Below are 27,775 nucleotides of genomic sequence, written 5' to 3'. Positions count from 1 at the left end.
CCTCTGTCACTCTCCATGTCCACAGTTAATTGCTTTGGCACTGTCGAGATAAGAGTGTGAACAAGGAGCTCAAAGAGGAGGAAAACAGTGTCAGACACTTTCTCCTTTCATTTGCTCATTGTTATTGAGACCTGGCGAGGGTTTGCTCCTCATGCCCTCAGTGCCCCCCCGCGATGTCTCCTGGAAGAAGAGGTGTGGCATCCACACCGACATGATGATCCGCTTGTATTCCCTGCGGAAGTTCTGGTTGAGCAGGCCATAAATGACAGCATTAAGGCAGCTGTTGAAGTAAGCCATGAAGTAGCTGACCACAAAGAGCCACTCTGGGATGTGAGGTGCCACTGCTTCAGGGTTTATCGCAACAACAAGCCCGATGAAATTAAGCGGCCCCCAACAAATGGCAAACAGTACAAACACCACGAACATGGTGATGAAGTTCCTCAGGTCACTGGGTTTGAGGCGAGGGCGAACCTCTGACTTTACCTTACGCCTCACCTGGATGACCAGGATCCAAATGCGCAGGTAGCAGAAGGTGACCACGGTGATTGGCACAAAGAAATGGATGACCACCACTGTGATGGTGTAGGAGGTGCTGACCGTCTGTGCAAATGTGCACGAGTAGACCCGCGGGTCGTACTGTAGCGAGCCAACAAAGAAGTTGGGCACGATAGCAAGGACAGTGAGCAGCCAGATGAGCGCCACCAACAGCAGCGTGTTGCGGTAGCTGTACAGCTTGTCGTAGCTGAAGCTGTGGCAGATGTAACAGTAGCGATTGATGGCAATTCCTGTTATATTGAAGATGGATCCAATGACACTTAAGCCCATGAGGAAGCCACTCACCTGAGATGGAGAGAGAGAGAGAGAGAGATGACAGCTTAGTATGAGTAATGACTATTGCGGTTTTCTTGTTTTTGTCATTTTTGGTGTTGATATTCTGCCTCCGTTTTGTATTTTGTTCAGTGTGTCATAATAGTCACCTTCACTGGTTCTGAACTGCATAATAAGGTCAAGGTTTTTAACAGTATGTGATACACAGCAGTGAAGGTTGCTGGTCTTTGAAACAGGGAGAACTCATTTCAGGCCCAGTTATTTATACATAAATTCTGCAATTAGGTAAAACTGAAATGCTATAGTGTTTTTATTTACAGTGTATATGTACAAACTTAAATGGGTTATATCGAACGACCAGTTCTTTGTCTGCAGACTTCCCTCACAGAAACCTCACAGGACTGAGGCAGAAAAGGCTCTGCTGTTGTGTATGTTTCTGCAACACTGTCAATCAAAAACTGGTTCCACCTTTTAGGCAGTTCCTCCAATCAACATGCAGAAGCCCAGCGTCTGCACCCGCCCACCCACTGTCGTGGAAGCCAAGCTTCCCTGGAAGTGATATTTTTGCCACATTTGTCCAACCAACGTCAAGCTCAGCGCAGTGGAAAAAAAAAACTATTGTGCCGTCCCATAGAGAACATTTAAAGCTGAGCTGAGCGGAGGCTGCTCTGGGAAAATGGAAATCACATAAGACGATTTGTCATCCGTGATAAATAGCGGACTCTGAACAAACTAGTGACAATTGCGTTCTATGTCCAACACAGTACATATTTGATGACATTGTCTTGAGCAATCCCCACTGTTACAGTCATGGCTCACCTTGCACTGGGTCTCTCCTAGTGACCAGCCATCATGGAAGATGGCGTACAACACCAGAGGGTAGGGGTAGAACGCCACCACCAAGTCAGCAAAGGCCAGACTCACCACAAAGACGTTCCCTGTAAGGACGAGAGAGGAAAGAGAATCGTGTGAGACAGTGATTGAATCTCCTGGTCCTTGTACTGAACATGCATGGCTACACCACACCCATGGCAGGCTTCCTAACAGGGTGAACCAATCAATCACAACTAGAAAGAAAACAATGAGCTTATAGGTGAATGCACATAATGTTCTTAGTGTTTAATGTCATCCATCTCAAACTCTATTCTTTACTTAATTAAAAAAAATTTTTTTAACCAGAGACTCGCATAATTAATGTGACACAATTATTGCTTTCAGTCATGTGGTTGACACTACATTTATCTTTGTCTTTGCTGCGGATGCATTAATAATCTAAGCTTGTGGTTTACAGCTCATGGAGAAAAAGCAATTTTGTGCCAAAAACCCACCTTGTAAGTTACATAGTGAAAAATTTAATCATTGCACTAATGGTCCAAATGGTTGGAGTGAGTTCTTTAATTCACCATAGGTGCATTTTGAGTATAACATACTTTGAAACCAATTTAGGTACCATCTCTCATTCCCTTTATAAACAAGGCAAGGCTGCACAGTGCACATTGGTGGATTGATAATAATAATGGCTTTTCCAAGTACACAGTGAACAAAATTATCTGCAGAAGAAGCACTTTCACTTCACACACAAGTAGATTGTGTTTTATTTGTTACCATTTTTCCTTTTCTGTCATAAACGCTGACCTCATCAGGACCAGTTGTTCTCATGGAGACCAAATCCTGGTCCTAATGAGTTAGAACCTAATTTCTGAGGAACCGGTTAAGTTCAGGGCTAAGATTGTAGAAAGGGTTAGGCATCAACTGGCTATGGTCGAGATCAGGGATGAGGCTTTGTTTTTCGACAGTCCAAATGGACGTCAGTGCAGTGTCCAAAGAATAGCAGCTGTGCAAACTTGTGTGTGTGTTATAGATCCTTGTCAAGAGGACCCAAATAGCAGAGAGGAGGAAGAGTAGGTGAAAGGATAATTGGTCCAAAAAAGACAGACTTAGTTTGGCAAGCAGTCAAACGAAACACAACAGTCCAAAAACTAAACTGAGCAAGAGGGAAATATCTGGGAACAGAGGAAACAGGCAGAAACAGGCACAAGAAGAACGAGAAACAAAAACCGCAAGGGACTAAATGTACGAGGAAGGCAGGGATAATTGAGCATAGGTGAAACGCGTTAAGACAGGGCAGGAAACAGACACAGATGGGAAGAAAAACAAAAAGCAGAAGCTACATAATTTCAAAGTAAAATAGAAATTAATAAGTTAAAAAAAAGTTCCAGCATTCAAATAGTCAGTCCACTGTTCCCATCAAGTGGAGTTCTTTCCAAGACCACTTCTATGTAGCTTATTCCTCTTTGTAAGTCGCTTGAATGTAAATATCAGAAGTCCATAAAGTCACTAACTTAAAGGGGACATAATATACCCCATTTCTCCTATTTCCTCTTGTGGTGTCCTAATGAACATGTCTGTGACATGCTTTGGTCAAAATACCAAAAGAATGCACCATAGCTGTTCAATCACTGACAAAACCCTGCCCTGTTCAGAACGCTTGGTTTAGTAGTATCTCTTTAGATCATATATAACATGTATCCACTGGACTGATAAATCCTCTGAGGCTGGAAGTTTGTGTAGGACTCTGTGCTGCACTGTGGAGCCAAGAATAGAACTTTTTACGGACTTTGGGTTTTTGGATACCGTTACCGTTGCCCTCGCCAGCACTCTCGCGTGTTTTACGGACAAAGCGGCGCTCCACGACACAACAATTCCAGGAATTTAGCACATTGTGACGTCCCTGTGAGCGCGAAAGTCAACATCGTGCGTTTCATCTCCTGTACTTAGACTGAGGAGGACCACAAAAACTGATAGAACCTCCAGAGTCCAAAATATAAGGATTTAAACGATTAAAAAGTCGATTTTGCATAATGTCCCAACAAAATCCAAACAGTAGTCGTCTGTGTACATACACCATCGTGAAACACTGCACTGCTGCTGACTTAAGACCAGGATTGATCACTTTTCTGCTGCCTCAACGTTACAATGAGCAGCTGAAGTAAATTGATCTGTTGCTCCTCTAATCCTCATTCCAAGTGTTGCTGACTATGAACCCAAAACTGACCTTGATGACTGTGCCAACTGTGGGTGAACGATGTGTGATAAATACTAAAAAACACACAGCATATACTGTAGATGTGTATGTGAGCATGTAAAGCACTTTAAGTGGTCTTCGAGACTAAAAAAAAAGAAATATACAGTGTAAATATTCTCACACCATGTGTCACTCTCTTCCACACACAGACTCGCTCTGCTCAACACCCTGTAACCAAACACTTTCCTCTTGATGTAGAGGAAATTAAACTGTCAGTATAGTTTGATGGTTGTTCACCAAACCTGAAAGAGGACAATCTTCCGTTGATATTATATTTATATTCAAAAATGACACACGACCAGTTTAAGAACTGGCTCCATTTTAAATGTCACTGTTCCAAATTGTACGACCCAGACAATACAGTCTTATCTCATTTGTCCTAACCTTCTGCCATGAGATAGATGATTATCCAAGGCAGCTCAGCCACAGGACTGCAGCTGTGATTTGTATTTTTTGTAATTTATACCTACCAGAAATGTGTAATATATTATATTACACATTTCTGGTAGGTATAAATTTAGCATATAGTAGTGGATGGAACTCCTCTTGTAATTGGTAATGACTACAGAGATCTGTATCCTTTGTGAATCTGTACAGTCTAATATTTAAAATAACCTTCTACATTGCACCAAACCCATATCATCTCTGATAGGAAAACAGTTCTTTTAACTTTTTTTTAAAGCAGGTTAATGTTTTATTGTTAACTTCTATTATTCATGTGAGAGAGCATCAGCCTTTTCACCATAAACCCCTAAAACACAGAATGTATGTACAGTCCAATAAATCTCATGGTATAACCCTTTAACACATAAATCAATAAAAAAGGGTGATCAGCTGTTTCTCTGATGTGCTGTTAAAGTGGTCCCTGTTCATTTTTCTTGATCACAGGTATATGTGCAGTGTAAATGAACATTATCACACGTAAAAGCTCAGCCAATGTGGTTTCAAAATAGGCAATTTCCCCTGCTTCTTTATTGAGCTGAATGCATCATGTCCCCCTTAAGAGTCGTGTGCTCTTAAAGTGAGAAAACAGTGGAAAACCACCGAAAAAAAATCGGTCCTCCATTGTTTGAAATTAGCAATACAAGTTGAGAAATGCCAAGATGGTACAGCTTTTATCATAGTGAACTATTGTGCTGGAGGACTGCCATCATCATATTTTCTCATTTTTGCAGGGTGGGTGAGAAATGGCAGATATTGACAGAAAAACAGAGGCAGTGAACGCTGTTTTTGCTTTCCACACACTGTGATACCTGCTGCATTGAGAGCATCCCTCATCATTTGACCTTTTCAGCCTGCCAATCCCCTCTTTCTCCTTCCAGTGGTGACCTCTTCGCAGCATTCGACAGCAATGAAAAATGACATGGTCATTCCGAAACATGAAAACTAACTGAGCGTCAGGGTAGAACTGGGGGTAATCTCTCATCTCTAATCTGTTTTCAAGTATCAGGGCATCTAATGGCTCAAGAGCCAAGACATTTCTCAAAGACAGGGTAGTGTGGAGTAATCCATGCAGGGAATCAGAGCTATAAGTCTGCCCCACACGAGCAGATTTTCAAATCCGACTTGATTTTAATAACGTAGGAGACCACAGACGCAACGTACTTTGTAACCGATTCTGACAGCGTTGAGGTGTCCTGTGCTACAGTGCTGTCTCAGTTGTGATGGTTCCCTCACCCTTCAGACGCTCTGGTGAAATGCGACACGACAGACGTTGCTGACAAAGCCACTGAGGTAAACACTGAGGGATCAGCACACAAAGTACATCTGCAGGGACTGTGACCCAGAGAGGAAGCATCAGAAAACTCTAGGGCCTGGTGAAAATGAGTAGCTTATCCCACTTAAAAGTTCAATATTTTATTTCCATTTACTTCTGCTATATTTCAAACCAAACAGCATATCAAACACTTAATAGGCGACAGATTTCGGAGGATTTACCTAAACATGATCACTGTGCGACAGTAACCCTCACCCTAAAATAGAGACAGTATTTTTACAGAAGAACCTTAAATTATTACAGATTATAATGTTGATTTGCTTTATCACGGGAGTGATTTTCAGTAAATATATTTATCAGAAGTAACACCTTACAAACAGTTTCATAATCAAAACAGAACTTTCAACCATTTTGTCAACAGATGAACATTAGATAGTGTTGTGTCGGTCATGAATGATTCGACTGGGATCACTTCATGAACCGATTTGTTCCTTTCTTAGTTCAGTTGAGCTCAGCAGCGATCATGGCAGCCGGGAGTTGAACTGCCGCATTCTGTGAATCACTCGTGAAGTCGTTCGCCGGCGCCGTCACTCACTCGTGAACCTTCGTCAAACGACGCCAGCCAACGTGCACCGAGCAGGGAGGGAGTGACTACTAGTGAGGAAGATCTGTGGCTGCAGTGCTTCTGTGATTTGTTCGCGCGAGTCAGTGACTGACGGCGCGAACTAATGAACGAAAGAAATGAGACAGAGAACTGGTGAACTGTGGCTGAGGGTAATGAATCTTGTTCACGCTGAACGTACTGCACTCAGGGAGGACGCGAGTCACGTAGCAGGGCACTGGGCTCCTGCTAAGCCCTGAACAATTTGGTGAACGAATCTTTTGAATGAATCATTTAAATGAACGGATTCTAGTGATTCAGTACACTCAAATGAACTGCCGATCCCATCACTAACATTAGATGGTCCTTGGTGTAACGATAGAACAGCTCATTGTTGTATTATTAATTGTTTCCTTGAAGTGCCTTTAAGTTTATTATTTTTCAGGTTTTTATTGTTCAAGATGGTTACTTTAGTCACATGGATGTGTTCTCTCAAATATATCCAGTTGCCATTTACTTATTTCATCAGACAGCAATATAGTTGTCAAGAGTAGTCAGTGACACTTTCTTTATGCTTTCCAGACATTGAAATATTCCATCTACATTGTCAGTCAGTCAAAAGGTTAATGTGTTCCGATATTCACAATGTACCTATATTAACCAAGGTATCTGGAAAATATTACTCTCAGCATCAGGAAAGACTTTAGTGTACAGCAAAGGGTAACAGCAAGATCAAGACCAGATTCCCTAAAAGTAAACTGTCATTTTTTTTTTTAAACAAAACATCTGTACTTCATCCCTCAGGGCTACCTCCACAGGACCAGTGATCAAGACAGTTTCCAAGAAAACATTTCTTTAAACCAAGTCATTTCCACACCAAGTATCAGAGAACTTTTACCATGTCCTTGGTTAATGGTAATACACCTTTCTCAGTAAGATGGAGTCTTGCAGTATTGTCTCCTGGCAGAGATACAAACACTCTCTGATTCAAAGCTATGGTTTGGACTTAAAACGGCATTGGTGACTTTCCACTTGGTCTTCCCAGGTGGGCAATTTGAATTGCTGTTGCATCTGTTGCTGGTGTCTTTGACAAAAATATGGACATGTGAGTGTAAACCCTTTTCTAGGGTTAGACCTATGTCTTAATTTAAGTACATGTCAACCATTTCATGACCGCAGCTCTTGAATTATTCCGACAAGATCTTGATCCAACAACAGATCTTCAACATCCTGAGATTTGTACCAAGGCTCAAACAAAATCTATTCTGTTGCAAATCCCATCTGTGTTTGAGTCTCATTCTTTTCCAGCTTTCAGAACTGCTGCCTATGGAGCTTCTGGCACTAATCCATAAGCCCAGAGAATGGCCTATTTCACAGTCTTGTAGTCAGGAATCTGAGCCACAAACAATGATGCATAAACACTCTGAACATTTTGGAGTAGCACTGGCCAGGATTCATGTTGCCATTTCAAACACATCCCAATTCATCTCATTAAAATGGGAGGCACAGGTTCGCTGTTTGGAGCAAAATTAAAGTATTTTGATTCCAGCTCTCTCAAACAAAATGACCTCCTGACTTTGACTTTCCCAGTAATCCAACCAGCTTGAGCTTCATGTCTAGCCATTTTAATGCAACTGCAGCAGTAGGATCAGTGACTCCTGCCTCAGAATAATGAGTAAGAATCGATTTCAACAAAACTGTCACTACCGTCTGTTTTATTGCATCCGTTCGGCTTCCTGCCGTCACTGTAATGCCAAATAGGTGTGCAATTTCTGAGATTTATCCTTTTCCATGGATCACATGAGTGCCTCCCAAGTGCATTTCACAATTCTCAATGACCAAACTCAATTTTACAAAAAAAAAAAAACCCAGCAACTACCAAGGAAAAGACAAGCCCCCATATTTTAACATTTCCCCAGAAAATAGCCTTAAAGTTAGAGATAGGGTTTGTTAAACTAATAACATGGAAAAAAGTTGGGATAAAATCTCCTATAGCCTCCCACTAATTCGATCAAAAATGATCCCAAGGCTATGGACACAGGAGTCACTTGGCATGGTAATTGTAAAATACATGAGAAGAAAACACATAGCAAGCAACATAACAGAAAGTCAACTGAAGGTGTTGACTCTCTGGCAGCAAAAACCAACTGAGCAGAGAATCTCCAGTCTGCCTTTGTAACCTCCCAGCCACACTCATTGCCTGCAGCTGTGGGAGAACACAGCTGCAGGCAATAGCTCCTGATTGACAGACCTGTGACATAGATTCTGTGTTTCTGTCTGTAACATTTACTATTTCTTTATTTATCCATCTAATTCTGTCTATTTTTCCTTTTCACTGCTTTCTTTAGTGCATCGAAAGTGTGTGAGGTCAACACAATTCTGTTAAATATCAACCCGACGACATTAACAACACAAACTAAAGATTTATACGTATTATTATTAAAAGATAAAGATATAAGACATACATCTTTTTATAAGATTTATACAAAGATTTATAATTCTTATAATTTTAGGTTAAAGGGAAAAAAGTGCCATAAGAAGCACAAGGATGACTTAGATTCTGGGTCTCTGTAACATTTACTGTTTATTTATCTCTTTCTTTTATGTCTTTCTTTCTGCCTTTTCACTTCTTTCTTTGAATCAAAAGTGGATCAAAAGTGTGTGAGGTCAACAGACTTCTGATAAATATCAACCCACAACTATACAAATGAAATCTAAGTTATATTAAAATAAACCAACAATAATAATGACACAAACTAAATATTTGTAATTATTACAATTTGAAGTTAAGTATAGTTTTAAGTTCAGTAGCACATGGAAGATTTTGAGTTGTATGGTGCCAGAAAAGTTCCAGACAAAGGGGCAACTGTGGGAGAACACAGGTGCATCAGTAGCTCTTGTAGCTTAGATTATGGGTCTCTGTCTGTAACATTTATTACTCTTTCTTCATTTCTTTCTACCCTTCCTTTTCACTGCTTCCTTGGGATCAAAAGTGTGTCAGGTCAAAACACTTCTGATAAATATCAACTCACAACTACATAAATGAAATACAAGGTATATTAAAATACAGTGATAACGATAATGAGCAAAGCTAAAAGAAAATGATTAAAGTTTGAAGTTGCTGTAGTGTTGCAAACGTTGACATAAAGGGGATAAGGTTATTAATGATATGACTGAGTAAGGAACGAGTTTGCGTCTTATCTTTGATCCAATATTGACTAAATATTGAGTTAAGAGCACAATAAGTGGAACCAGTGGGAATACAATGAAATTAAATGTGAGCAGTCAATGTTTCTTGAAGAGGCAAGTGAGAATATAATTATCTACACTGTTATGAAAGTTTAAAATAAAACATCAAAGATGGCATTTGTATGATAATAAAAAAAAAACTCACTGCATATGTAAATTGACTAACATCTGTATTCTGTCTTTCCAATCTGGCATCTTTCCAGAACAAATAAAATAGCTAAGCTAATTCCACTCTTAAGAAATGTTGATACAAGATAACTTCATTTAGAACAACATAAAAAATGCATTTGATGACAATATACCATTCATTGTCATTATTCAGATTACACAACATTCACAATTGGATCAGAAGGAAACATGAAACAGTTTGTACAGATTAAGGAGACGAGGACACTACGGTAATCACACACAATGCGGTGTTCCACAAGGGTCAGTTTTGGGCCCAAACCTTTTTTTTTTATCTATCAATGAGATTTGTGAGTTTTATTTGCACATGACATGACAATAGTTTTTGGTCTGGGGCAAATTTGGAGACTATTAACATAAACTGTGGTATAAGACACATGCAAATGAAAGAGGTTGTGAAAAAAACTGATAAATGCTTGAATCTTTGACTGTGGCTGCGTTTTCTAAACCTGTCTAGACCTACACCCTTGTTTTATGGAGTTTAGATGTTATCCCTTGCCACAAGCCACAGGGATCAGTTCTGGTAGCAGCTGGAATTGGCTCCATCCTTGAATAACAAAAGTGTTGGTGGTAGTGGATGGATGCTTGTGAACACTCAAAATACTGTATCTTCCTATGGCCTTGTCTCCTCAATCACCAAGGCAAGGAAGAGTCATATAAGGGGTTTGCACATTTATTTCCACTTGCCTCTCTCGGATCAACAACACAAATATATTCCCTTGATGTTCCAGGTTGTGAATATCGATTTATAGATTTAACAGTAACATAGCAGTCAGAAGTACCTTTATACACCAAACCTTTATGCACAGCTTCTAACGGATACGTCCACCGACCCAAATTGCTAGATATTTTCCAGTACATATCAGCCTATCCCTTATATTTTTTGTGTAACATAACTTGGCCCTAAGTATTAAAGCTTCTCCCATAGATGAACTCTGTGCAGCTCCCTTCATCTCTGCAGCACCAACCCATTTGTCAACTTTTGGCTTATTTTCTTTGTTGACAGTGGATAAGTTATAAAAGCACACAACAACTTTCAGCCTTTGCAGTAGTACAGTACTGAAACTTTGGCTTCCCGCTCATTTTTAAAATTCATTAAGTGGAGAAATGGAGGGTCACATCAGTTGCTGGGCATATACCTCTTGTGGCATATTCATCTATGGCTGCTGCTCTTTACTCGAAAAAGTCAATAATCTGAGACATGTGAAGTGGATGTGAGCAATCAGCTACTTCCCTCAGGGCAGGAATTAATAATGCAGCAGTGATGATTCTCCCTCGTCACAATCATTTTTACATTAGCTTCATCTGTCGTCACTGTATCTGGGCACTTATATCTTTAAAGCTGATTAGAAAACCAACATCACTCTGCATGCGTGGGTCATAAACAGATGAGGGGGCTCGCAGCACAATAATTCATATAGCTCACTGTGAAGAACCAGCATATACGATGATCTGAGAGCACTCTAGCACAGTGCTCATCAAGTTTTTATGCTATATTGTGTAACTTTTTATTTAATATTGATGCATTGACGTCAGCAATGGCATCAGAGACATTCATTTAATGAGACTGTTGAGTTGAATGGGTTGAATCGTCGCAGAAACATTCACAAAAAGCCTGCATGACAATTGCTCTTCACAGGAGAAGGAGGTCCTCCACACTGTATCATCATCAGAAGGGCCATCGTTGAAAACAGTCATTCCCAGAGACTGGTGTGAAACCCACAGATTAGTCAAAGGACACACCACGATTTGGCTTTACAGCATCTCTACAAGACCACACAGACAATCGCATGGTTCTTGATTCTTGGAGAGGAACTTTTAAGGAGTCTCACGGGGTAGAAGTCACGTAGGCTACAGTATATCAACTACATCAAAGTCGTCAAGACACTGTCATTGACTGTCTGCTTATCCATAGACGAGTTTATTTGTACTGCACATATGCTGACCGTGAATGCCTCCATGCTTGCTCATAGGGCGTAACCCATCTGCAGAGGTCTGCGCCATGGAATCAATCCAATCAGTCCAAACACAATGATTGGTTGTGTTTATTACTCTTTGAGGCTGTCAGGCCATGAAAAAGATTTCTACTAGTAAGATAAAGTGTTTTAGAAAGCAATTACAGACTTTAGCTATATCCACTACTTTAAAAACAACAATTTTTATTAAAGGTTTGTAAAAAAAAAACTTGCCAAAATAGGTTATTTAGCCTGTTCACTGATAGCCCTTTCACATGGCATGGTGCGGTTCCTGTTCCCAAAGCCAATTATGAACCACCCGGCAAGTTCAAACAGGAAATAAATTGGTTTGGAACCAGCTCCATTATCCTTGTGAACCATTATATCAGTGGTCAAGTCAATGTCAGCTATAAGAGAAAGAACAAAGGACAACGTGAAAATGGCAAAGGAAAGAGAACATAAAGTGGTCACCTGGAGAGACAAAATCTCAATTGGAATGTGGAGTAATCTGTGATCCTTGCCTTGGTGTTTCTTCACCAACATAGAAACCCTTTCAGAGGGTAATTGTGAGCTTCACCCTCATTTTCTTTTATACTAATACAGCTCAACAAATGTGCTCACGTCACTAAGATCATGGAAGCACTATTTTATTTTGGCTTCTTCTATAGCAATCTCTGGTAGGTATAGCACTATCACAGCCCACAGGAGGTAATTACAGCCATTCGTCAGTAAAGATAGTCCATGTGCCAGAGTCATTAAAAGTGAATCCCCTAACTCTTACCCCATACATCAGCAGAAGCAAACAGGATTTCAGCACATTGAACACATGCTCTGAGGCTTTAACACAATACACGGGAGAGTGTACATGTGGGGCATGTAAAGGCTTAATGGTAACCTACTGACCCCCCTCAGCCTGTAAATGTCTGTGTGACCTATCATAGTCCTTCTTCCTCACCCACCCACACCCACCGACACACTGTTATAAATTCCCCATTCTCCTTTTTACCCTTTCCCCCCTGATTACCTGACATTCCATCCCTTCCTTTTATCATCTCATCTGTCTCCATCCATTCCTGTCTTCCCCCCAAACCCTCACTCTCCACTATCACACTCTTGATTAGAATACTTCCTATTATCCCTGTTCCGTTTAAGCCAACCGCTGGGGGACCAGTAACATGTTATGGGAGCCAGTTGTTTGAGAGATGAGGCTCTCCTTCAATTCTGCAACACCTCGGCTGGCAGAAAACAATCTGAGAATGACAAAGCTCACAGCTGATTGATGGTGACAGTCAAGTACAAAGAAGGACAGGGGGACGAGAAGGGGTGAATGAGATAGGAACTTGAAAGAAGGGGGTAGATAACCCATCTTGCTCTTGGGTGGCTTCAATGCATTTATATATATATATATATATATATATATATATATACATATGTGGCCATACACACTTACTGCACACTGACGAGATGTTGTAATGCATTAAAACCTGAAGGTCCCCAATTTGTTCACCCTGTCTCAAAGATCCAAGTAACCACAATTAACAAATTGTTTTCTTTCTGGTTTCTGAAACTGCTCTTCTTACCACCTCTGGTAGAGCTAAAAGCAGCTCTAGAATAATCTAAGACCAGCACCAAGTCTATGATTCTCTTTGTTATGACCTCTGATGGCAAAGGTTCTTTATTTATTTATTCTATCTGGAATTTTGTTCTGGTCTTTATATTTTTGAACTGCACTTTAAGTTGCTTTCATGGAGCTTTTGGTTTTCTGTGTAATTTTTATTGTTTAATTTGTACCTTGTCTTGTTTGAAGCCTGCCCCACACTAGAGGATCATTGGCCAGATTTTGGTCCTGATCTGGCCCTTCTGACAATGCTTCAGATTTTATCCTGATTTGAACAGATTACCTGAACAAATTATCCTGACTGAACAACAATTCAGCAGCGTGAGCAGAACCCCACATTAACAAGTGCGAGCGAGTCGACCGGTAAACGGACGTTGCTTACTTTTGTTTAGAACTGTGCCTTGTACAAGCCAAGTTGATTCTGTCTTCTCAGCCATGACTTAATCCATTTTTGTTGCGTTCTCAGCTATTAACTGACAACTCCAACAGTCCACCTCCATGTCTGTTTATATCCTGAAGACACGTTAAGTCACGCAAGTTCCTGTGAGATTGCAAATTCCTGGAATCTCCTCCCTGAAATCATAAGTGTCTGGTCCTACATCTTGACTGGATCGTCTAATCTGTGCTAAGTCCTATTTTAAAATCCTCTCGTGTGGGACAGGCTTTACTTGTAGTTGTTGTCTCGTTTGCTGATCGTCTGCCCTTCCCTGATGTGTTCCACCTGTGTTCAATCATGTCTATCTCTCTGGTGTATTTCACTCTCTGTGCTTCCAAGTTCAGTATTCCAAGTAATTTGGATTTTTTTGTTTGTTTCACACTAACCTGCTTTTGAGTATTTTTGCCCCTTATGTTTTGATTTTTTAATGTATTTAATTAAATAACTTCCACTGGAAAAAAACAGTGAATGTGTATAGTGTGCACAACTGTAGGGTAAATCACTTTGGAAATCAAGTCAATACAAATGCAATACAAATTCACACCCACAGAGAATATACAGTTACTTTATATTTTAACCTGGAAAACAGAGAGGAATCCAGTCTGTAGTAGTGCTGTGACTGCTGACTTACTATTAATTTAACTTGAGCAAACTGCTCCTCCACATTGAAAGGAGCCAGCTGAGGTGGCTCGGGCATCTGTATCGGATGCCCCCTGGACGCCTCCCTTGGGAGGTGTTCCGGGCATGTCCCACCGGGAGGAGACCCAGAGGAAGACCCAGGACACGCTGGAGTGACTATGTCACTCGGCTGGCCTGGGAACGCCTTGGGGTCCCCCCGGAGGAGCTGGAGGAAGTGTCCTGCGAGAGGGAAGTCTGGGCATCCCTTCTCAGACTGCTGCCCCCGCGACCCGGCCCCGGATAAGCGGAAGAAGATGGATGGATGGATGGACAAACTGTAGCCATAAAACCAAAATACATTTGTACAACTTCTCTGTGTGCATGATGTATTGTTATCGTTTAATATTATAGATGACTTGGAAACTGTTGGAAAGAACAGTAAGTGAATATCAGAGCTTGTTTCATTTTTCAGGAATAATTGCCTTATGAGCCAGAACATAATATTCACTAACTTGGTCCGTCGTGATTTCACAGCTCATTATCGCCACCTACGATCGTAGTATCTGTATATGATGAAGAATCAGCTGAAGCTTAAATGCACTTACTACATCGTTGGAAAGATCAATGTGCATTATTACTAATAGCAACAATATTCAGATTCTCGGAAATCTCAATTCCCACTTGATATGCTTTTATTATTCCACACACATTACTGTTTATTAGCTGTGTGTGTGTGGTGTGTGTGTGATCAGCCTGAAGCCTTGTCCTCCCTGTAGATTCTCTTCACACACTTGTGTCACTAGAGGAATTACAATAACATTCATGTGGGAAGCCAGAGCAGTAACATGCAATATTAATGTTTCAATTCCACTGCAGTTGTTACTGTTTCTGTGACAAATTGAATGGCCATTGTCTGAAAGGTCTATGAGCAACAATGGCTTCTGGCTTGTTGCTGAAGCCTATTTTAGTTATTTGTACTATTTGCTGACCTCACTAATACTAAACCCCTATTCAAAAACAGATCATAATCAGCCAACCAAACATAACACGACAGCTTCAGAATCCTTCCTCTTCTTGGTTTGTGGATATCAACTTAGCTGTGGTTTAGTCACAATGTGAAGAAGTGTAGACTGTCCTAGACTGTTCAGATATCAAGTCATTTGCTCGACTGAATCTATGTGAGAGAGCAAACATTGCCCACCGTCTCTAGTGTCTCTCAGTGTCATGTCACTTTTTTGTTTTTTGTTTGTCACCCCACAGAGAAATGTGTTACAAGCCAGCATGTTGAATTTGAAAAGTCACTATATACACACACACACACTTTAGTGAGGAGCACGCATGCCACTGTATAAATATATATATACACATAAACGCTTCGGGATTAAACCACTCGTTTAACAAACATGAGGAGAAGCAGCTTTTTCACCATGTTGGGCACAGCTCATTGACATGCTGCACACAGCACTGGTTTTCTCTCGCTCTCCCTCCCTCTTTCGGTGTACCTTTAGCGTCACAGCAGGAGTCTGCTCCTCTTTCTGTTCTTCTCTACTTCATTTCCTCATCTTTATGAATTTAAACAAAATTCACTGTTAGTCAAGAATGCACCGTGTTCAAATTGTAAGTTGCCAACATGGGACATTTGTAGTCGTTCCTTCACCAAAAACCCTTTTAATGCTTGGGAAAATGAACTTGATGAATGCAACCAACTGTGTCTAATAGGCTTCACTTGAATCACATGCAGAGACAAACTATAAAGCAGTTAAGAAGTTATTTTGATTGCATAAACACAACATAATATACATATAATACGATGCAAACTGTAGAATTGCTGTACATGCAAACATATTTGATGCTGAGGATGAGAATTACCGCAGGCATATAACAAAGAGCTAAACACTATGCTTCTCTGCTCTCACAGGCTCACTAGTTCAACACTAGTGAGACAATAATGTTCAACCATATACAGAGCAACACATGCACTTGCTTTGTTTCAAGGGCTAAATGACATCTACAAAGCTACACAGCAAGACCATTACCTTCTGAAGGTCACTTGAGATGCCTGACACTGTTATGGCCCATTCTATTATGCCACGTATTGTTTAAGGGCTGCGTGGGCTAGCGTCACTCACGCCTGACATTAGGTGGCAGGAGGGATGGACAGGACACTGTGGACAAGTCCCCAGTCTGTCACAGAAACAGCCATTAACGCTCTCATCTCGACGCATTGTGTTCGTCATTGAGCCATGTGAGCGAAACATGAAAATCAGAGCCCATGAAAAACAAGCCCAGCATATGACCACTGAATTCATCACTGCGGCCTTGAAGTCTTTGTCTTCACCTGCATTACAATGCCTTTCATTTGCAAAATATTTCTCGATACGATTCCAACCAGAATGCATCCACAAGTGAATATATTAATATGTCTCCAGCACGTCCATATGCTTCAGCTCAATCTGATTGTGATCTGATCACAACAAAAACATTGTGACGCAAGTGCAATGAGGCATATCAAATATTGCAACTCGATTCGGTGATGGTTGACTTGCTCTGCATCACCTGGATCATCAATAGATGTGGAATTCACATCCACCCACGGCCTCCTGATCACGAATAATTGAATTTACTGCTACTGTGACCACTTGCCTCTCTTCTACATTTTACATTTCTGTAAATTAAATGTTCTGGTATGCAGTGTTCTCACCGTGTAGGACAGAGATATTGGAGTTTTGTACTAAGAAAACAGTACTTCACAAGGTAAATAAAGATGCTAAAGGATGATGCATTGTAAATCAAAGCTCTCTACCCTAAAGTAATAGGATTCAAAAACTGTTCCTGTATGTGCGACCAAATGCCCTTTTCAGTTTGGTAAATGGCACCGCTGTATAGGTTTCATTCATCTCCAAGGAAATGTTGCCAACTTAAATGAGCTCCCAGTCACATAATTCAGATCTAGATTCAGAAAACGCTATTAGTTCCACAAGGGCAATTCATCTGTAGCTTCCCATACACAATCATCCATTGTCACAAACACACAGCATGTCAAGGCGTCAGTTGTCTGATAGCTGAGGGAACAAAAGATTATGTATGTACATAATTTAATGATTATGTACATTATGTTCACACATTTACATAATAATGTTGTGGGAATGGTGTGGGGTTAATACATTGGATGTAATTAAACTTCTATTCTCTAAAAAAAGAAAAATAAATATTGTTGGAAAATAGCGGTAATGATATGGAACGTTTCATTACCATGAAATATACATCACTGGCTTCCATCATTTTATGGTTTATGTTCATATTATCATGTTGTTGTTGTTTTTTATGATGTTTAGAAATAACTACACTGGACAGCAGCAGAAGCTTTTTACTGCATGTGGGTCATAAAAAACACTGAGGTCCAAAAATGTTGACATTTTGATTCTCCTCATAACAATATACACACACATCATTGTGCAAAAGTAAGAATGCTTTCACAAATATAAATTGTAATTGTTTATATGTATTCATTTAGAAAATTCAAAGTGAGCTAACAGAAGGAGATCCAAATCATTATTTTGGAAAGACCACTCCTTTTTTTAGGCAGGTAGGTTGTTCCAGACATCTTGGAGAGCTAACCACAGACCATCTGATACATACAACAACATTGATACTGACCAACTTGATATTTTAACACAAAGTATAGGACAAGATAGAGGCAGATGATGCGCTGTAGTGACAGAAGGAGGAGCTGAAAGAAGAAGATTGCGTATGCGTGCGTGCGTGCATGCTTGTGTGCGTGTGTGAACAGGGTAGCCTGAGAGGAGAGGTGGAAATCACCAGAGACAACATCCATCCATCTTCTACCACTTTATCCTGTCGCAAGGGGTGTTGTGCCAATCTCAGCTGACATAGGGCGATAGGTGGGGTACACACTGAACAGATCACCAGTCCATCACAGGGACACAATGTAGAGACAAACAACCATCCACTCTCACACTCACACCTATGGTCATTTTAGAGTGTCCAATACTCCAATTTCCCCAATGCATGAGGAATACATGTAAACTCCATACAGAAAGACCCTTGTTCCTCACCAGAGACAACACAATGCAATATTATCACAATACGATATAATAATATTGCAAAATAAGAACAGAGAAACAGAGTATTTGCAAAATCATACATTGTGGACTAAAAGATAAATAGATTGTTTTTGTTCTAATCCACGAAAAGTTATTTATTTGTAACATCAGTTAAGTACGCTACTTATATAACAACGGCACGCAAAAAATTGCTATATTTCACTGTAATCGATTCCCCACCCCTACCTGAGAGAGATTCTTGTTGTTGTTGCTTGTTGTGAGTGCAAACGACAGTCCATGTTACACCTACACATGCTGCATAACCTGTCAACAGCCTGACAATGCTGAACGCACATCATGACACAGCGTGTGAATGGGGTTTGTCTAAAGTCACAGGTGTGAGAGTCGTTAGCTGCAGGGATTGTTGTCAAGTTTGGAATTCTCCATCAACACCCCCCGAGTGTGGAGGTGTTGTGTGTGTGTGAGAGACGCTGTGCTCCCTGGCAAGCACTAGTTATCTGTTTACTGTCAGCTGCTGGGTCAGGTCTTTGTTGTGTTGAGCTGTGTTTGCTGGTAACGATGTGGAAGCTACACAGCTGTGAAATGATGGCGGCCTGCATGCTTTCAGATAAGTAAATGCCATAGGAATCCACCACATCACATCACATCACATTACACTGAAGCCAAGTGGAAAGCAGAGCGAGTCACAGAGGGAAGCAGAGGCAGAAGAGACACCAGGGCTGCTGGTTTTACTCCAAATGATAAAACTGCACTCTATCAATAAACACACACACACTGCATTAGCATTTCTGAATGAGTCTGAAACCTCCTTGTTCTTTTACTGCCTTAAGACATTATCAATCGCTGCGAAACCACAAAAACACATATACAGTCAGTCTAATGAAATGTGTGAGAGTATGATAATGTAAAATGTAACTGTGTTGCAACCACAATAAAGAAGAGGCTAAAACAACTTTGCTGTGGGAAATACTCGCGTAATAACTCAAAAAAACATACACTTGGTGTTATCGGCACCATAGTCAGCTGCAGTAAAAGACAGGGGTAATTACAGTACAATGAATTGCTTTTGCTGTTTGCATATGCCATATCCATGATGATATTTTTTGTGTAGACACATTGAGGAGTTGCCCATGAGTGGAAGAATAATAGTTAAAGGCTTCCCCTCCTGTTAATGGTTTGTCCTAACCTTCTCTGTGGCAAGAACACAGAGTGGCTTCCTTTGCTTTCCATTCCATTAATCCTTTCTGGCTCTGTTAATTCATCGAAACACCCAAGATGCACGCCTTCACCTGTCCATTATGTCTGCAGTGACCCTATATGTACCACCAATGGCACTATGTCTTTGACTTTGAAGTTCAGTTCAGTCTCTGACAGCCTGTGCTTTTAGAATCACCTCCAAACCAAGCGACACCTGGCAAACTTCTCCTGCTCTGCTCTGCTGAATTCCTGCTGTTTGGGTGGCTGCCAGCTCTGTCACCAATCTGCTCAGTCTGTTGGAGTTTGGATTTGGACTCATGACATCTTTGAAGTATAAGGCAGACTTCCAACAACTCTGCCACCCGATACACTGAAGGTGCTGAAAATTACATTAGTGTAGCTTTAGAGTGTTATAATGGATGGGCATGCCTGCGATTTTGGCACAAGCATATTTGCATATTGTTTTTTGAGGCAGATGCACTAACATGTCACACACATGGATGCACACATGGTTAAAACCACAGAATGTCTGCTCCGTGAGTGTCTTGTGATAATATATTGGTCTTTTCTTAGATTTCAACTAAACATTTTATCAGTATCAAAAACATTATCAACTTAGTATTGGGGGCCCACGGTTGGTGTAGTGGTTAGCACTCTTGCCTTTGCAGCAAGAAGACCCGGGTTACTGAGTTCGAGCCCCGTTTGGAACAACTTCGGAACAAGGGCCTTTCTGCAAGGAGTTTGCATGTTCTCCCCGTGTGTGCGTGGGTTTTCTCCGGGTTCTCCGGCTTCCTCCCACAGTCCAAAAACATGCGATATGGGGATTAGGTGAATTGGTCACTCTAAATTGACCGTAGTCATTGACCGTAGTCACTCACACAATTGACCGTGTGTGAGTGAATGGTTGTTTGTCTCTATATGTGGCCCTGCGATGGACTGGCGAACTGTCCAGGGTGTACCCTGCCTATCGCCCAATGTCTGCTGAGATAGGCACAGCACCCCCCGTGACCCTCTGGTGGAGGAAAAAGCGGTAGATAATGGATGGATGGATGGAACTTAGTATTGGCATTGATAAGCAGTACCAACATCAGTCTTAATAAAATCATATTTATACCCTTACTTACCATTTCTACTGTTCTACACTACTGGTCAAAAGTTTGGGCTCACCTATACAATTTTTGGTGAGGGCGCTTTCACACCTATAGTCCGATTACTTTGGTCCACACCAGTCAGAAAAATGTGACAATGTAGCAAACAGATGTGATTACGGTTTGCTTTCACATATGCATAGTTCTAAACGAACCAAAATAGACCGCGAAGACCATCGGCACCGGAACCGGACTTAGCCCCAATTTCCACCAGGCGCGTCACTGGCGCTGATCTCTGCCACTCTAATCAATGTGAGCATTTCCACCTGCATGAGAGCATCTTGTATGAAATCCGGGGTTATCCCGTACCTCATACCCATAATGCATTAAACTAGACCATTTCGTCCCATTTGGTTTGATTGCTTTCACACCAGAGGAACCGTACCAAAGTACCGTACCCTTCAGGTCAGGTACCCTGCATGTCCTGCTCCAACACACCGTCAAACAAACGGGTCGTTATCAGACTTCTGCAGACCTCGATGATGAGCTGATTTGAATGAGGTGTGTTGGAGCAGAGAATCATCTAAGACGTGCAGGGCAGTGGGTTCTCAGGCTCAGGATTGAGAAACATTGATGTTGATCATAGATCAATAAATATATCGGAAATTCAATGAAAAGTAAACATTTCATTATTTTATCCAGACAAACCACAGCTACCCCCTTTTCTTGGATGAATTTAGGTGCAAATCATTCTCTCTATATGCCCAAATGTGCTTGGGAAAGTCAGTTATGTGAAGTGAATGTGTATAGAAATTCTGTGAACGATAAACTGTTTTATTAAGTACATACCATATACATGGAGACTATATACCATTTAATTTCCATTCTGGCAGTGGAGACGCAATCCAGTGCCAATCTGGCATCAGTGTATGAAATGTACAGCATGTCTATAGAAGATAATTAAATATTCTCAAGTCATCTGAGGCAAGTCTCTCTCTCTCTCTCTCTCTCTGCGACACACACAGCCACACATCCACAGAGGCCAATGCAGAGGCAGATTAAGGTTATATAATCTTCAGGACAGGAGACTGGATGCTCCCAGAACATCACATTTCCTCCTTGTCTAAGCGCCGCAGTGTGTGACCTGAAGAAACACTGATCTGAGCGCAGCAGACTCTCAAAAGCGACACAAACAGCCGTTATATCAATTATACATGTCTGCTGACATCCTCTTAGGTATTAATAGAGATACTCTGTTCCTTCCTTCTGATTCTTTATATAGACTGTGCCGGTTCTCTCACTGAGAGGGCAAAGTGAAGGGGAGCAGGACTGATGAGGGTCCGGGGAAGTTTGCTGCTGGTTCAAAAACCCTCGGGGTGTCACTGTTCACGCAAGTCATGCATCTAGGACAATGGGAGGAAAAGTAACGAAAAGGCCCAAAAGACTAACTCTGGATTTATTTCTTCATTCATCTTAGAAATGAATGAGCATTACAGGTTTGTACCTTCCAGTGTTGATTGTTGAAAATATCCAGCTCCACAGTAAAATTAAATGTTAAAAGTACAACTAGACATTGGTAATATGTGGTAGAAAACCCCTGTCTCGAACCCCGAGGCTCCATCTATGAATGATAATTGATTGTTGGAGAAATTTTAACAGAACCCAGCCTATTTATCTAAAGCTTGGGTCATGAAATAAGGAGTAATCAATTACCTTGATGGGCTGAAAGAGAGGAGAATAAGCATGAAGGGACAGAGAGAAAGACAAGACAATGTCCATAAAGAGGATGAAAGCAGAGAAAATAGGGCAGGGTGAGGCAGAGGGACTTATAGAAGTGACACAAAAAATGAAAATTATTACGGGACATAGATAAGAAATTAGTTCACTAAAATAGAAAGCAATTTCAGTCAAAGCTCGAAAGCAGGAAGAATAAGAAAATTGAATGCAAAGGAAGTCTACAGCAGTGCTAATTGAGAGAAAAATGTGCAATAAATCCCATCCTCAAACCTTACTTTCCTGTTTCAATAGCACTTATTTATGCACCTGGTTTTTAATGATGTTTTCCTTTTTTTGGTTTTAATGATGTTTTCTACCTTGCATGCCTGGTGATGGATGCTAATAAGTCTTGTGTTGTTTTTCCCAATGAGGACAATAAACTGTCTACTGCATCACCCCAGTCACTAAGTTTTAAAAGTAATAATTCCGTTTTTTGGAGGTTTTTGGAGGTGCATAACACAACTTAGCATTGAATTACAACCAATTCTAAATGTCAAACACTGGAATATGAGAACTTAAGTCCACTGCTACCTTGAAGCATTGCTCCACTCAATGAGTATCTGGCCTCCAGCCATGCCGCACTAGTGGATTCACAATTATCCCAATGATAAAACTTCTCCACAGTCAATTATCGTTATATTCTAAAAGGTTTTTAATGCAACATATAATTAAATTGTATATTATTCCATCCCTATAATGATTTTTCAATATGCCGCACACATTCACACAAAAAGGAAACCAGGATGAAGGAGGAGACAGTGACATCGATGGGCGCAGACAGTGAGAGAGAGAGAGAGAGAGAGAGAGAGAGAGAGAGAGAGAGAGAGAGAGAGAGAGAGAGAGAGAGAGAGAGAGAGAGAGAGAGAGAGAAAGAAAATCCATAAAGAAATGATGAGGCAGACAGAGGTATGCTGAAGACATTCTCTCTTTCTCTCTCTTTCTCTGTATGGCTTATATCATGGTCTCTCATCCACTATGCCTCAGGAGTCCCCTTCCCTTTGTTCTTCTGTCTAATTGGCTCATTTTCATTAGCTGTGGGATTTCAGTGAATGTAAGGAACTATACCAGCATTTCAATGAGCTGTGTACCCTCTGCTGATTGTACCGGACTGCATGAGGCCTTCAATTTTATTTATAACCTTTATTATTTGTGGTTTTTTTTTTTACAAGTTGAAATCCAGAATAAACTGGGATTTACTGAATAGTCGTATGTACATATGTAAGGAGTACAAGTACATGTTTGAGTCTCAGCACTCACTCGTCTGTGGATTTGACAGATGCTTCTAAAAAGTTCTAACTCGCTGACATGTGACAATTTAATGAAACATAGTGACTGTAGGGCAAGTCTGAATGAGCATTGTTGCACTGGTCATCTGTACTCCGCCACACCACTCAGGGGGAAAGCTGACTCCACAGATTTCTTTGTTACTTTGCCGTCTACAGTGTAAATACTAAAATACTTCAGCGTGATTTTATCTTTCTTTTGTCCAGAGCAAAACAACATAATATCACGGCCTTATTATTCTGATGAGTCAAGAGGGCATTCAAATATCAAGCTGCGCTCAGAATGCCCTCTGCTGGATCATGCCATCATTATTTCAGATACTCTGCTGCACTTCTAGGCTGTATATACAGTATAGAATTTGCAAGGGTTTCCTTCCCTTTGGAACATTGGAACAAAATCCAAATTTCAGATTTGTGTGTGAAGTGACAGCCTGACTGTTTGTGACATCACCTATAAGAATCTGAACTCTCATTTTTGGTTGGGGCCATGTTGACATTTTGCAAACAGAAAATCACAGACCTCACCTGCAACCATCTTGATGTCCGTGTCTTGTGGGTACCCATGTGAGGTTTTTTTCCCCTCTTTTTCCTCCCTCTCATTTCACTTTTTCCCCCTGAGTCTGAAAAGGCTTGGTTGCTGCCTGGCTGCTGGCTCCATTGCTCACCTGTTACAAATCACCTTATTATCCCTGCCAGTCTGCACACCTGCCTGCCATCACTTCATCCACTGATGGCAGGCAGTTCATCCCCACCATTCACTAGAATGTGACAGTGATCTGGCCAAAATCTCTAGTGTCCTCAATGTAACATCTATTATCTCCTTGTGATTGTGATTCCACTCACTCACACCATTCCCTTTCAGTCGGTTTACGCTGTACAACACCTAAAGTATGGGATCTCTCACCTCTTCCTGGTCTGATACTTAAAGTTGTACCTCAACCGTCTCCTTCAGGGAGCAGACATTCATCAATCATATTCACACTTTCTCCCTGGACCCTCCAACCTTACATTTACCTGCTGTTGTCATTTCTGTTCCGGAAGCGCATGATACATGGTGGCATTACTTCTTATTCTTTACCTATCCCTTTCAAATTTGCATAAGCAATGTCATGTTATTAAACAGTGTGGCACTAATAGGATGCTAGTAAAACGGGTGTATTGTTAGCCTAATAGCATAATTGCGTAAGTCATATTTAAACGTTTTCAAGCACATTGGTAAAGTCAAGCAGATATCACAGTTACCAAAAAAATTACTTAGGCAATTATGCTATTAGGCTAACGATATTGACTTTGTAAGGCAGATATGCATTTGACTGAATAATTTGGATTTGATTTGATTGAACATGCAGATTTGGGAATTAGTCAAATTGGACACTCTAAATTGACCATAGGCATGCGTGTGAGAATGGATGTTTGTTTGTCTCTATTGCACAGTTAAGTTGCGTTTCCACTAGCATAGTAACTAGTACCTTTAGTATCTGCTCTGGCTGAAGCGATACTATGCGTGACATCGCCAGACTGCCGGCCACTGATTGGTCAGAGTGCTGTCACAGGAAGAGACGTCTGACACAAGAATCAAGCCAAACAATGCCAAACTGTAGATCAGTTAAAAAGACTTAACAATCCTGAAAACCTGGATTAATCTCCAACAATTACCAGGAAAATCTCTAAAATCTCAATATTTAAGTCTGGATGCCAGTGACTGTGTCTCTGAGTCTGTGCTCCGGTCATGGAGGAAGGACTGAACAAATAGTTTTAATTAACTCTTTCTAATGATTCTGAAAACAACTGCTTTACAAGTCACTAGTCACTCGTTCGTGTGTAAAATTCTTCTTGTGTAAAACAGTCACGGCAGTTCCATGCAGCCGTGCAGTGATGACTTGAGTAAAGGTACTCTTTTGTAGTGGAACACCAACCTAAACCGTTTCATGCCTTGCTGTGGGGAGGTGAGGCAAGCTGGGACCATGGGTGGAAAATGAGCTTATGATGGACTGGTGACCTGTCCAGGGTGTACCCTGCCTTTTGCCCTATGTCAGCTTGAATTGGCATCAGCACCCCGGGGCAACGCTTACTGTATGTGGAGGATAAAGCAGTAGATGAATAAATGAATGAATGAATGAATCAATCAATCAATCAATCAATGATTGGGTCAGACCTTTCCTGAAATCTCTATTCCTGTGCACCTTTATTGACATCCTTAGAAAATTGACAATTTCAACAAGTGTAGTTCAGGCAGGTCAATCATTTAAAAGCTGTAACCATTAACTGATTTTAGTTTGGAGACGTGAGCTCAAATATTCACACTGTCTTTAAGTTCACAGACTGTTTGCATAGCATTTAATGAACATGAACAAACATATACACATACACAACATCTCTGTAGAGGAGCAGTGAAGAGTCAAATCTCTGAAACGACTGCAGCACGAGTCAAGAGACCAAAAGTAGCAAGGAAATACTGAGCTCAGCATTGGTGTTTGCAGACTAATTGAGCGTCACGGTTGGGACATGCATGGGTAACATGAAACAAAGTCAAGGAACAAAAGCAGCCTGCACAGAGCTGCCACATCTAAACCACAGATATACAGTACATTCACGGCTCTACAGAAGTGCTGTACATCACATTGAGTTACATGTGCATCAATAAAATCGATTAATTCTTCATAACTCTGCTATTGGCACTGGCATTTCCAGTTGTATTACTACAGAAATGTTTAGTAGCGTCTTAGTATTTAGATTTTTTTTTTAATCCTTTTATTCAGAATAGGTCATTGCACATCAGTGAACATCCCTGTGTAAACACGTCTGATTGTAAGTGGCTAAATTACATCTGTTCATGAGCAAAAGTAGTAGTTGCTACTTTTTAACGAGTTTAAGTCGACAATATATTGTTATTGGTCTTGTTGATAGTTATGCTTTTCCCCTCAATTTTTTCCCTGAAATTAGTTTTTTTTTTTTAAGTGATTTTAATTTGATCAAATTAATCTTTAAAATAGTTTTCTTAGTACAGTTATATACACTTAACATACACAGAAAGTGATTTATTTATTATTTCCCATCAACTAATAGATAAAACTGGTGGCTGCAATATTCAGATTTTTAGTAGCTCTTTTCAGATATATATAAAGATGTCAGCTCAGATGGAAACGATCCTACCTGAGATAATTTTTCTCTGCAGTTCTACAAATAGTAATCCATATTTTAAATATTACATGGACATGTTTAAATAGGTTGCCAGAAGTGACAAATAATGTAAATAAGATGCTTCATTCCATTGTCTGTTTTATTGTTCGTGTGTCAGCAACAGGCGGGGTTTGAAAATGTGTGTGTGTCTGCTTTAGATCAGCAGTGGATAATTATCTCATGCTGAGAGGCGACAATAAAGGAAGCCAAACATTACACACATTAAATATCCACTGACAAAGGGTATGAGTGCGCGAGAGACAGCACCATATCGTTATGGTGAAGAAGTGCTTTGTCATTTTTCTTCATCTCTGATGGTCATTTTGTGAATGCATATAATACAGTTCCATATAGTTCAACAATATATCAACTTTAATCTCAATCTGCATGTTTTTAGACAGAGACAGTGAAGCTGGAGTACACTGAGAATAGGTTTTTGTTTGTAAGCAAACTCATTCAGTAAAGTAGTTTCGGAGAAATGTGTGACACCATTCATTCATTCATTCATTAATTCTTTGCTCATTCACAGAGTCACCCCAAACTGTTTCACTGAGAACAAGTGAGCTCACCTCTGCATAGTCCACGCACATGCATCATAATCTACACGCTGACTGTTGTTAACACAAACGCACACGCTCTCGCGCGCGCGCATTAAAAAATAAATAGCCAACTCTTACCCGCATTTCGTAGTTTACGGTTCCTAAACACGGACACGATCACCAGCAGGTTTCCCAGAACGTCCACCACAGTGGTGAAGATCAGCACGCTGGCTAGCGCCGTGACTGCCCACGCAGGACGCGCTGCCTGGTGGCTCTGCTCTGGCCCATGGTCCGTCCGGTCCTTCCACGGGGAGACATTCCCCGGTATATCCAT

At 40.8% G+C, this 27,775-nt stretch overlaps 1 protein-coding gene across 1 annotated transcript; it reads right to left on the bottom strand.

The window, feature by feature from the left end:
- Positions 1 to 90: 90 nt before the first annotated feature.
- On the bottom strand, positions 91 to 27,775 carry mtnr1ba (melatonin receptor type 1Ba; the record flags this gene model as incomplete). The annotated part of the gene is made up of 3 exons (XM_083886885.1): positions 91 to 840; positions 1,648 to 1,766; positions 27,580 to 27,775. The coding sequence occupies 3 exons, from the start codon at positions 27,773 to 27,775 to the stop codon at positions 91 to 93; spliced, it is 1,065 nt and encodes a 354-aa protein (XP_083743011.1).

The sequence above is a fragment of the Microchirus variegatus genome, assembly GCF_963457635.1.
Source record: "Microchirus variegatus genome assembly, chromosome: 3".
NCBI lineage: Eukaryota > Metazoa > Chordata > Actinopteri > Pleuronectiformes > Soleidae > Microchirus > Microchirus variegatus.
Note: the sequence above shows the minus strand (reverse complement) of the source record. Positions and strands in the feature narration are given on the sequence as shown.